This window comes from Myotis davidii, unplaced genomic scaffold (genome assembly GCF_000327345.1).
Source record: "Myotis davidii unplaced genomic scaffold, ASM32734v1 scaffold555, whole genome shotgun sequence".
Taxonomy (NCBI): Eukaryota; Metazoa; Chordata; class Mammalia; order Chiroptera; family Vespertilionidae; genus Myotis; species Myotis davidii.
Window position 1 is genome coordinate 743,365 of NW_006286315.1, and position 12,986 is coordinate 756,350.

General features: G+C 42.8%; 1 protein-coding gene across 1 annotated transcript in view; it reads right to left on the reverse strand.

The window, feature by feature from the left end:
• The window catches only part of ADCY9 (adenylate cyclase 9), a 137,597-nt gene that overhangs the window by 25,080 nt on the left and 99,531 nt on the right, over positions 1-12,986 (reverse strand). The window contains exons 3-4 of the mRNA XM_006757881.2: positions 4,776-4,880; positions 3,670-3,887 (exon numbers count right to left, since the gene is read on the reverse strand). Of these exons, the coding sequence (XP_006757944.1) occupies positions 3,670-3,887; positions 4,776-4,880 (323 nt within the window). The remainder of the gene's footprint in view (positions 1-3,669; positions 3,888-4,775; positions 4,881-12,986) is intronic.

Consider the following 12,986-nt stretch of genomic DNA (forward strand, 5'->3'; position numbering starts at 1 on the left):
CCGGTCCGTCTTTTAGTTTTATTTTTGAAGTGGTTGTTCGAGGCAGCAATCTTCGGCGTTAACCTATGCCGCCATCTTGGTTTCTCCACATTTTTTGTTAAGTTTATTCCCAGGTATTTTATTCTTTTGGTTGCAATTGCAAAAGGAATTGTTTTTCCCCATTCATTTTTAGAGGGAGTGGAAGAGAGATAGAAAGACAGAAACTTTGATGTTAGAGAAACACATTGATTGGTAGCTTCCTGGATGAGCACAGACCAGGGCCCAGGCCAGAGAGAAGCCTGCAACCAAGGTACATGCCCCTGACCAGAATTGAATCAGGGACTCTTTGGTCCCCAGGCCAACACTCTATCCACTGAGCCAAACCAGCTAAGGCTTTCTTTTTGTTGTTTTTGTTGTTGTTAATCTTCACTTGAGGATATTTTCCCATGGATTTTTAGGGAGAGTGAAAGAGAAAGGGAAAGACCAAGAGAAACATCGATGTGAGAAAAACATAGTTTTTCCATTTTTTTTCCCTGAAGTTTTGTTGTTAGTATACAGGAAGTCAATGGATTTTTGCACATCGAATTTGTATCCTGCAACTTGGCTGTATTTGTTTATTGTTTCTAATAGTTTTTTGGTGGAATCCTTAGAGTTTTCTATATATAGAATCATGTCGTCTGCAAAAAGTGACAGTTTGACTTCCTCCTTACCTATTTGGATGCCTTTTCTTTCTCTTGCCTTATTGCTCTGGCTAGGACTTCCAGCACTATGTTGAATTAGAGTGGTGAGAGTGGACATCCTTGTCTTGTTCTTGAATTTAGAGGAAAAACTTTCAGTTTTTCATCATTGAGTATGATATTAGCTGAGGGTTTCTCATGTATGGCCTTTATCATTTTGAGGTACTTTCCTATTTTATTGAGTGTTTTAATCATAAATGGATGTTGTATCTTACCAAATGCTTTTCGGCATCTATTGATAAGATCATATGATTTTTATCCTTTCTTTTGTTAATATGGTGTATTACATTGATTGATTTGGACATCTTGAACCATCCTTGTGCCCCTGGAATGAACCTCACTTGATCATGATGTATTATGTTTTTATGTACTGTTATATTAGATTTGCTAGTATTTTGTTTAGGATTTTTGCATCTGTGTTCATCAGAGATATTGGTCTGTAATTTTCTTTTTTGTGTGTGTTATCTTTGCAAGGTTTTGATATCAGGGTTATACTGGCCTCATAGAATGTGTTAGGAAGATTGCCTCTTCTTCAATTTTTTGGAAGAATTTGAAACGGATAGGTTTTAAATCTTCTTTGAACAGTTGGTAGAATTCACTAGTGAAGCCATCTGTTCCTGGACTTTTGTTTTTCTTTTAATTTTTAAAAAAATATATTTTATTGATTTTTTTAAAGAGAGGAAGGCAGAGGGATAGAGAGTCAGAAACATCGATGAGAGAGAAACATCAATCAGCTGCCTCCTGCACACTCCCCACTGGGGATGTGCCTGCAACCAAGGTACATGCCCTTGACCGGAATCGAACCTGGGACCCTTGAGTCCGCAGGCTGACACTCTATCCACTGAGCCAAACCGGTTAGGGCTCGGGAGGTTTTTGATGGTTGTTTCAATTTCCTCACTGCTGATCGGTCTATTTATATTTTCCAATTCTTTTCAAGTGCAAAGATATGTTCGCCAAAAAAAGACCACATGTGAGGCTATAAACCAAGAATCAATAAATGTAACGTACTGAAATCACATAAAGTATGTCTTTGACCATGATGACATTACGTTAGGCATTGATAACTAACACATCTAAATACCATTCTTCACTAAAAGGAGTGAGGGCTCTTTTGAGAAACATCTGATTCCTGAGTGGGGGCAGGGAAGATACAAAACAAGCCTGGAATATATCCTGCGGTGCTAGACCAGCGATTTTCAACCTTTCTCATCTCAGGCACACATAAACTAATTACTATAATTCTGCAGCACACCAAAAAAATACATCATAGTTTTGCCAATCTGACAAATAAAAATGTATAACTTTGATTCATTCACACTGGACGGCTATTGTGTTGGGGTTCTCATTTTTAAAAAAAAATTTTATTTGACAACCTCAGGGAAAAGAGGTCAGTGCTCCTGACTCAATAGTCAGGTATTGCATGTTTTAAAAATTCTCACAGCACACCAGTTGAAAATTGCTGTGGTAGATAGAATGTAAGAAATTGCTCAAAATAAATGATGGAGTCAGGCCAAAAGGGGGGTTCCCACAAGGCCAGATTTGGTACAACCAGAGCATCAAACTAGAATCAGGACAGTGATAAACTATATCCTGTCAAGCAGAACAGAACTCCATGAGTCCAGGTTGACAATAAAGGCGTAGATGAAGGAATAAGTGGGAGGGGCTCTTTACAGTGGAATGCTAGACACCAAATGATAACTGTGCAGTTGGTGCTGGAGCAGGGAAATCACTCTTCTAAACCAGCACAGTAAAGGCTGTTTAGGCAAGAACCATCCATGGAGATTAAACTAGGGGAGTCTGATGAGGAATGTGATATTTACATGATCATAAAGCGTCTTCCCACAGACAGCTTATTAGGCACAAGAAGAAAATCATAACTATAATTGTGAAAGTCTAAAACATACTTGTCTGGTTGATCAAAATTACTATGCAGATGAGGGACCAATGGACATGGGGAGCCTTTAGAAATGATACCTGAGAAGGACACACCCCTTCTGTAATATCTGCCCAGCCTGAGTGTAAGCACGAGGAAACGTCACACAAATTCAACTTTTGGAATATTTTATAAAAGAACCAGGCCTGCACTTTTCAAAAAAGCCAACATCATAAACGACACCGAATGGCGGAGGGACTGCCTGAGATTTAAAAAGACTAAAGAGGCATTCACTGCATAATGAAACCTCTGACCCAGGGCAGAATCCCGCGCTAAAGAGAAAGGAAGTGCTACCAACAGACAAAACTGGAGCCCTGGCCAGGTGGCTCAGTTAGTTGGAGTGCCGTCCTGTATACCAAAAGGTTGTGAGTTCTACTTCTGGTCAGGATCATACCTAGGTTGCAAGTTTGATCCCCAGTTGGGGCATGTACAATCAATGTTTCTCTCTTCTCTCCCTCTCCCTCTCCCTCTCCCTCTCCCTCTCCCTTCCTCTCTGAAATCAATAAAAATATATTTAAAACAAAGAAACAAAAAACATTTATATTCTCCCTCCCTCTCCACCTCCCTCTGTCATAAAGCTCATTTTGATAAAAAAAAAAAAAGCAAAACCTGGACTATGTACTACAGATATAAAATATCACAACAATGCCAAATTTACCAAATTTGATAACTATGATTATATGAAGGACATCTTTATTTTTAGGAAATATAGTATTAAGGAGTAAAGAGAATGACATATTCAACTTACTGTCAAGTGGTCCAGAAAAAAATTATAAATTTTATAGAGAAAGAGGGAGAGAGAGAGAGGAGACTAAAACAAACAGTAAAATGTTAAAGGTTAGAAAAATCAGGCAAAGAGTATAAAGAGAATTCTTTGTATTGTTCATGCAATGTTTCTGTAAGTTTCAAATTACTTCAAAGTAAAGTGATATATTGACAACACGATAGATAAGGTAATTTAGAGAAAGGGAGAAGCTTCTATCTGCAAATTTTACTTCAATTCCCACAGCTCCCTCTTACCTGTCTTCTTTGATAACATCAACAAAGTGGGCGTCTGTTTTCTCCCGGATGTTCTTGAGTCTCAGTGGAAGGAGAGCAGACTGGTCCAAGCTGACACCTGCCCACTTTCCCTTTTCCTGTAAGATCTCACACAGGGAGGTCTGGCTGTTGGTGAGCTTCTCCTCTTGGGGAGGGCTGAGGAGTCCGTTCTGTGTTTTGGAATTATGACCTCCAGAAACCTGCCTCATGCCAGAGGGAAGCAGACACAGAGGTGACCCGTGGGTGTGCAGCATGCTATTCCACCCAACCCCTCTGCTACGCTGGGGTCCCACTGCACTGCACGCTGCACCTTCAAATCTCGGTCCCAATCCAAACTCTCAACCTCGTCGCCCACCTGCTTCTCCCTATCCCCCTGATTTGTCAAATCGCAACTCCAGGCGTTCAGGCAACCGGGGAGGTTGAGGCGCTCAGATTGCTGACCACAGAACCAGGGTTCCAGAGGGCTATGGGGAAGGTTTGGGAGAAGTGCAAGAGTGGATCCAGAGAAAGAAAACCTATATGGGCTGTAGCTTAGGAAAGGGTGACTGCTTGTCTGCAACACAGGCGGACCTAGTGTCGCACAATCCATGGGCAGATGACATGAGGGTGGAGTAGGTTTCCTGGAGGGCCAGCCTTCCCAGCTATTTAATCTGCTTTCCACTCCAGTCCTGGCTCTGGTTCCAAGTGAGGTTTCTCTGGCAGCTTCCTTGCTGCTGTCCCTAATCCCAAGCCCCTCTCCATGATGTGTCTCTTATCCTGAAGTCCCCTCTTCTCTCTGCAAACCCACAGTCCACCAGATGTTGAATCCAACTTCTAGCTCTACAAACCTTCCCTAACTCTAATCCACATGTCTTTAAACCCTTATTGCCCATTAGGGATCCCATTCAGTTCAGCATTACTTCTCAGAGATTAGTTCTGACTCATTCCTGTTCTTTACTGGTCTGCTCAAAACACAAAAGGACTAGAGGTATGGAATGGGTCACCTAAAAGGCAGTATTCCCAGAACCGAGAAGCTGACAACAGGAGTGTCATCTCAGATGAATGCAGCAGAGAAGAACTGACAGGTATGACAGCCAGGAGCTTGTTACCTTGTGTTTATTCTTATGCTCCTCCTGACAGCCATTTTGCATTGCTCCTTCTTCTGCACCAGCTTCCAATTTGGGAGCAAATGTAATTTTGCATGAAGGGCAGGTCTACAAGAAAAAACAGACCGTAGGAACTCACCAAGAAAAGATGACCACAAAATATAATTCAAACAGTCCTCTATTGTTGTAATTTGCTATCACACAGAATGGTTGTAACCAAATGGAAGGCTTACTGAACCACACCAGGATGAGTTAAAGACAAACTGACAAAGTGAAAATGGAAACACATCTACACAAGGACCTGCACATGAATGTTCCATAAGAGCCAAGAAGTACAAACAACTCAAATGTCCATTAACAGATGAATGGATCAATAAAATGTGGTCTACCCATACAATGGAATATTGTTCAGCCATCAAAAGGAATGAGGTATTGTCCTGGCAGGTGCTGCTCAGTGGTTGGAGCATTGGCCCTCGCACCAAAGGGCCATGGGTTCGATTCCCAGTCAAGGGCATGTACCTGGGATGCAGGTTCAATCCCAGGCCCCTGTTGGAGTGCATGTAGAATGCAACCAATCAATGTGTCTCTCTCACATAGTTGTTTCTCTCTCCTCCTCCTTCCCTCCCTTCCACTCTCCCTAAAAATCAAATAGAAAAAATATCCTTGGGTGAGGATTAAACAAAAACAACAAAAAAGGGATGAAGTACTGATTCAGGCTACAACGTGATGAACCTTGAAAACATTACACTCAGTGAAAGAAGCCAGACACAAAAAGCCACATATTGTATGATTCCATCCATATAAAATGTTCAGAAAAGGCAAATCCACAGAGATGCAAAGGAGATTGGGCACTGACAGGGGGGAGAGGGATAAAGGAATGGGTAGTGATCTAATAGACATGAGGTTTCTTTTAGGAGGTGATGAAAATGTTCTAAACTTGATTGTGGTAATGGTTGTACAATTTTGCAAATATACTAAAAAGCACCAAATTGTACACTTTAAAGGGTAACTTTCTTGGTATGTGAATCATACCTCAATAAAGCTGCTATTGAACAAACAACCTGCCATTATCCTATATGAGGGTACCACGCCAAGGTCTATGAGCTCTATGTGACAGTTCCTATAAAATAGGCTGAATAATCAGAGGGACCTGTTTATAGACCTAGGATTCTTAAAAGCTTACAGAAATTAGCTGACCTGGAAAAGGAAAGGCAAGACAATCCTGACAGATAGAGTGAAAGGGCAGCAAGGCTTTCATCTCTCATAAACCAGGGTTCAAATCCCACCTCGAATTCTTATTGTTTTGGATGGCCTTGTTCAAATCACTCACCTCAGTTATCTCATCTATAAAAAGAGCATGATAACACTTTTCTTGAAGATACGTGGTAAGGATTTAATGGATATGTATATAGTTAGCCTAACATCATCTCTGGCTCTCAATAAATTTACTATTATTATTAACTAGTGCATGAAATTCGTACACTTGGGGGAAGGGGAAGTCTCTCAGCCTGGCCTGTGCCCTCTTGCAATCCGGGAGCCCTTGGGGGATGTCGGACATCCTAAGCCGGCAGTTGGACATACTTAGCACTGCTGCGGAGGCAGGAGTGGCTCCCACCACGGCTTCTGTGCTCGCCAGTCGTGAGCCCAGGCTCTGGCTGAGCGGCGCTGCCCCTGTGGGAGCGCACTGACCACCAGGGGGCAGCTCCTGCACTGAGCATCTGCCCTCTGGTGGTCAGTGTGCATCATAGCAACCGGTCATTCTGTAGTTCGGTCAATTTGCATATTAGCCTTTTATTATATAGGATGTGACCCATTAAACTAGGAAGTGTTATTGAGATAGCAACTAACTGTTTCCAGTAGAGGAGATAGACTTAGCAGCAAAGATTTATTAGGACTATAAAAATGTCCTTGCATAGCATTGGAAAACATTGTAGGAGGCTAGATATTATTTCAAAAATTAAAAATAAGTGTCATCACATCTCAAGTTAGAGTTCAGGCCCACACTATATTAAATAAAAGAAACAAAGATGCTAAAGAGGTGTGTAATTTGGGAATCTTATATAATGCACAAGCTAAGTTTGGACATTTGCATTCCTCAAAAAATGAAAATATACATGCCAAAAGAGCTGGCCAAACCATTAACTAACATACCTGAACAAACAGTAGCACCTAGGTAAAACTGCTTATAGCTCTTTAAAAACTGACCTTATTAACAGGGATAAAATGTTCTAATTGTCAATACTTATCAATAAAATTATTTTAAAGCACATCTCGGTATCATCTGAGTTAAACTTCAAAACATTATACCAATGGGGCCATGGATCTTCTCATATAACAAAATCCAATCTCCCCCCAACAACCCCCCCCCCACCACCACACAGTGACCCTCCCAGCCCCCAAAGGAGGAATGAAGTAAATGTGCCCAAGACATGTGCAGCATGGTCCTATGGGTGCCTCCTAGCAGGTATTGGAAGTAATTGACTTTGGTGGTGGTAGGCTTGCTTCTCTAGGAAAATACCGGCCTTTTTAGGAGCCAAGCAGGCCTGGGGGTGGAGTGGATACAGCTTGGAGTATGGGAATGGTTTGAGAGAATGAGTCAAACCCTTAAGGTCCAGGGATTCACCAATCTCGTAAAGACATGATGAAAGAGTATAAACAGCTACTTCTCTGACCACTGTTTAAACGTTAAGACTAGAGAAGTAGTGTAACAGTGATTAAAGGCACTGGCTTTGAAATTAAACTGAATCCTGCTTCATTCACTGAATCCTGCTTCTACCACTTAATAGAGATCCTCTCCAAGTCTCATTTTCCTCCTTGGTAAAAGGGATTGTATCTACCCTGAAGAATTATTATCAGGGCAAAATGAGTCAATACAAGTAAAGCATGTTAGAGGTATTTTAAATCAGCTTGGTTTTTGTGCACTGACTCTCATCCCATGAGACTGACTTCCTAGAACAGTGAATTGAGGATGATGAGGCCACGTGCTGGCCCAACAGGAGGAGAACTGAGATTGACTTGTGATGTCTGCCATGGGCGAGGGTTTGGCAAGTGGGGATGTGCATGCATTTATCACAGCTTGGCTCTGCACAATGCTTGATGTGTTTGTGAGTATTCAATAAATGTTGGTACTTAATATTAAAACTTCTGGTCACTATCCCTTCTGGTTATAAAGACAGTTCGTCTGGTAATTTCTTATAAGTACCGCGCACTAACCGATTGCGCCACTGGAGCTCCTCGTCTGGTAATTTAATGTCCTTGGTCATAAACAGCCATCCTTGGTATCTGCTCTTGCGTAGTCATTTCCAGTATTTTTCCCTCCTCAAGCACACCTTGCGGGAAGCCGCCCATTACCTTCACTAGCAGAGAGGTGTGGACAAGGAACCCAGAAGGCTGGTGGCCTTTGATCCCCGGCAAAGATCAGGGCTATGCACCCACTGTTTAGTCCAGACAGTGGTAGCTGAAGCAACTTCCCTACCAGATAGTCATGTCAATCCTTACTGAGAAGATAGTCTGTCTGTTACTGGAACTTGCCTGCCTACGGGCTATAGGTGTATCCCAAAGTAAATAAAAGGATGACAAGGCCTGAGCACAAGTGGAGTCCATCCTCTCGGGATGGGCTATCGCCTGGCCCCCCAATTTCCAAATTATTATTTCTTGTCTCATCTCTTTCATTTGTGTGCAGTCCCTCTTCCAGATCCTGAACCCTGAACCACGTGAGACGCGGGGAACATTCACACACCTGATACACTTTAAAACAGGCCATCTGTTTCTTAGGAATTCCCACAGCACACTAGTGTTACATATATAAGATGTTTTATTCATTTATACAACAGTGACCGTCGAACCTGTTGGACAGCAGAGGGCACACGCCCTTCACAAAGGATGCCCTTGATAGGAATCAAGGCCACACAACTCAGATTCTGCACCCTTTCTACGAAGGCCTTGGCTGCAAAGGGATTGGGAGGCTAGTGGAAACTGGGAGTGCCCATGGGGACCAGCTCATCTCCAGGGAGCCTGGAGCAGTGGTCTTCACAGATAGGCAAGTCAAAGTTACATCCCTGTGACAGAGAGAGGGTCTGTGGCCTGTACTCTGCTGTGATCAAATGTTCTAATACGGAGATAAGGTCTTGTAGAGCTGCCCACAAAAGAACCTCGGGGAGCAAAGGCACAGGCATACACTGTCAGACCAAATGTTCATAAACGGTCGAGGAGTCTGAACTCAGGGAGGCCTGGGGGCCCGTCGAGGTCACGTGTGAAGCAGTAGAGTAGGGCCTGTGACTGGGCTCCGAATGGCCCACCCAGTGCTCACTGCTCACTCTGCCTTCCAACAGCAGCTTTGCCCACAAAGTGGGACTGGGGTTGGGCAGGAGAACCAGTTTTGCACTTGCTTTGAAAATGTTGCTCTTTGTCGTTCTATTTTTTCTTCAGCTACTTTCCTTTGGGGAAGGGGGGTTTAACACTTTAAAAGAAATGAAACGAAAAATCTTCAAGAAATCCATCTGTCCTGACGGAGACATTCTCATATCTCAACAGACCCTTCTGCTCTGTGGGGAGAGCGCCTTCTGCATGAGGAGGGCTCCCCCATGAACGGGTATGTGCGGTTGCCTCCCTTTAAGTATTTACAGGTTCATTTTAATTGGGTTAAAGCATCTCACAAACTGCTTTTTGCTAAGCACCCAGACACCTCTGTGAAATGTCTGCCAACCCATTAAATGTCCACCTCTTCCCCTTTGCTGCTGCCAGTAACTCCATCCCTGAGAAGCCCTCACGGGGAAGCATTTCAGAGGAGTTGGGAAACTAACTACCAGGGATATCCTGCGCCTTGGGAGGCACATTTGAGCAACTGACTCACAAGGAAGCATGGTGGCAAGCACATTAGATAAAGAGCACAGTTGTCATGATAGCAGATGCTATGATTTAGAAACGCCGACGTGCAGAGGGCACGCCAGTGAATGATAACCAGGCTCTTATCCAGGTGATGTCTGCAGCCTCGTGCACTTGATCTCAATTAATCCTCATAATGCTCAAAGGTCTGCAACAGCGGGGGCCAGAGTGCAGTGCTGTGACCCGACCACCATCAGCCTCTCTCTGGTCTCCTTTCCTGGCACAGGGGAGGACCAAGGAATAATCCTAGCACTCTGATCTCCTCTGCCTCATTCTCTGAAGTGACCAAGGCAGTTAGGGCCACATCCTGGTTCTTTTAAGTGGCACTGTTGGCGCACTGGCACCAAGGGAAGCTTCACCAAGAGCAGCTAAGGTCCCCACACAGAGCACCTCATGGGCCAAAGAGTAGGCTGGCGATTGCCTGGGAAACCCGAGATCCCTTTGGAGAACACCCAAGAGCAAGCTCTGCATTTTCCCAGATTATCTATGTTCCTTCCCCCAACGTGACGTAGGCTCAAAGGGAAGATTATAACTATTTTTCTAACACACTTGGGTGCATTTGCATTTGTTTTTTTAACACATTTCAATGCATGTACCCTACAATCTGTTCAGAGTATATGGCACAGAGCTATAAAATCGTTTTTTTCTTCAAGGCTATCTCTCTTCAAAAGATAAATCATTTCTAAGCTAACAGCTGTTCTTTTTCATAACTGTCAAGGGAGGGAACAGGGAAACCTCTTTTCTGAGAACCGAGGAGGAAACATCAGAAAAGCCCTGGCTTTACCTGTTTAGTCTGCTGAGTATGACTATTTGGCAAACTGTCCTGTGACCAGAGGCACCCCTTACTCCCCAGACTCAAAATTCTGTTTGAGCCCTGGCTGGTGTTGCCAAGTGGTTAGAGCGTCAGCCCATGCACTAAAGGGTTATGGGTTCAATTCCTGGCCAAGGGCATGTACCTGGGTTGCAGGTTCAATCCCCAGTCCCAGTAAGGGCTCATGCAGGAGGCAACCAGTCAATATGTCTTTCTCACATCAATGTTTCTCTCTCCCTCCCTTCCTTCCTTCCACTCTCCCTAAAAAAGCAATGGGAAAAAAAATCCTCAGGTGAGGATTTTAAAAAAATAAGTTCAGGCTGAACATGACAGACAGGAACATGCAATGCTAACAGCAAATACAGCTGACTGAGGCCCATATCACTTTATTTTAGCCCTCATGAGCACCTATGAAGCCGACACTATGATTAGCCCATTTTATACAGGAGGAAACTGAGGCAGAGAAGAGAAGGGACTGGCCAAAGTCACACCAGTAGAAAATGATAGCAGGAGTTTCAGGCCAGGGAGCAGCAGCCTTAATCCCAGCCATGCATATGTGATATCTCCAAGCGAACAGAAACACCTGTAATGCGAGCAACGACATGCCACTGGTGGGCCGGCGCAGAGATGACTTCTGCTAATAAAATACCAGAGGAAAATAGCTGCAAAATATTAGAGGAAAATAGAAGCAGTAATTGTTACAAAAAAAGAAAGGCAACCCAGAAGCTTTAGGAACAGGAAGCGGACAGCCTGAGAGTATTGGAGGCATTTAGTTTTTATTTCTCCTTAGTCGCCTCTGGTCTGTGGCAGGTCCTATCTTCCCTTGTCATCGATGACCTTGTCACTTTTGAAGTACCTTGGTCAAGTATTTTGTAGACTGCCCCTGAATTTGGATTTGTCTGATGCTTTCACATGGTTGAGTGAGGTTTAGGATTTGAGGAAGAACTCCAAAGAGGTGATGTGCCCTTCTCACATCAGGGGGCACAAGATACCACTCATCTTATTAATCATGATGCTACCCTTCATCATGTGATGAAAGGGGGGGGGGGCCTATCAGGTTTTCCATTGTAAGTTACTATTCTTCCCTTTATAATGAATAAATATCTGGTGGAGGGTGGAGGGAGATGTTTGGGGGCTATGCAAATATCCCTTTTCTCCTTAAACTTATACCCACTAATTTCAGAGTTCATTGATGGATCTTGCCTGCAGCATTTATTACTGTGATGTTCTAATGGGACTCTCTTTTGCTCATTCCTTCTACATGTATTCTTTCCACTTATATGTGATGTGCTTTCTCCTAACTGAAGGAAACACACACACAACTAAAAATATAGATAAAACTTGAAAAGTCCTTTAAAAAAACTTACTTTATATCCATATTTCAAAGCCAGCAGTTAAACTACTATTTACTCTTATAACTGCTTTACTGAGATATAATTAACATGCCATACAATTCACCCATCTAAAGTGCATAATTCAATGGTTAAAGTATATTCACAGAATTGTTCAACCATCACCACTATCAATTCAGACCATCCTTTATAATAATTTATAAGCTATATATGTGTATGTGTGTATATATGTATACATATATACACATGTATATATACATATATAGAGAGAGGGGGGAGGGTGGGAGAGAGAGAGAGAAGGGGGGAGAGGGAGATATCTACTACCTTTTCCATTCCTATAATGAATTAAAATGAAAAGTAGAGGCCTTCTGCTTCCTCATTGAGCCAGCTAAGCCTATTCATAATGATTTTACATACAAATAATACAAATGACAAGGAGATAAAAGAAGTGATCACTTACTTAGAGTCATTACAAAGTCACAGCAACTATCACAGAAAGATGGTTCCTAGGAAAAGTACAACCCTTTTGAAAATAGGACAGGTCTTCTCTAAATTTCCCCATGTGGACAAATCCATACCATCAGCCTCGCTACTGACTGTAAACATGTAGAAACTTTCACTTGGTGAGCACACAGGCCTGGGGTTTTGAATAATAGATTAAGGTAAACTCACAATGATAGCCAAGCAGGTGCATTGCCAGTGAGGTCTTTCAGAGATGCACTAAGATGCTGTCACAGCTCACATGGTTCACTGTTTAGGACTGATGTGATAAAAAAAGAAACCACCCACACCTTTGGTTTTTATTTCTTGGTTCTTCACAAAGACATTAGAGCAGCTATTGTGATTGGCATGTGTAGTTTTGATCTATCATCCACAGTTTCATGAATGAGCAGCAGGCCACCACTGCAGAGCTGAGATCACACTAAGCAGGCCAAGTGTCCCTACACCAATTACATATTTGTGACGTTGATGGGGAAAATGAGACATTTCCGGGGAGCTAGCAATCTGAATCTGTGCCAGTAACCTAATGCACATTCTTGTTAGCCTATAGTCTAGTCACTGCCCCTTCTTTAATTATCTTGTCCTGCAAGACCTGTTTACCTAAATTACTACTCCCATTTTAGAGGCCATAAACCATGAACAATAACATAACCCCCAGATGGAGTT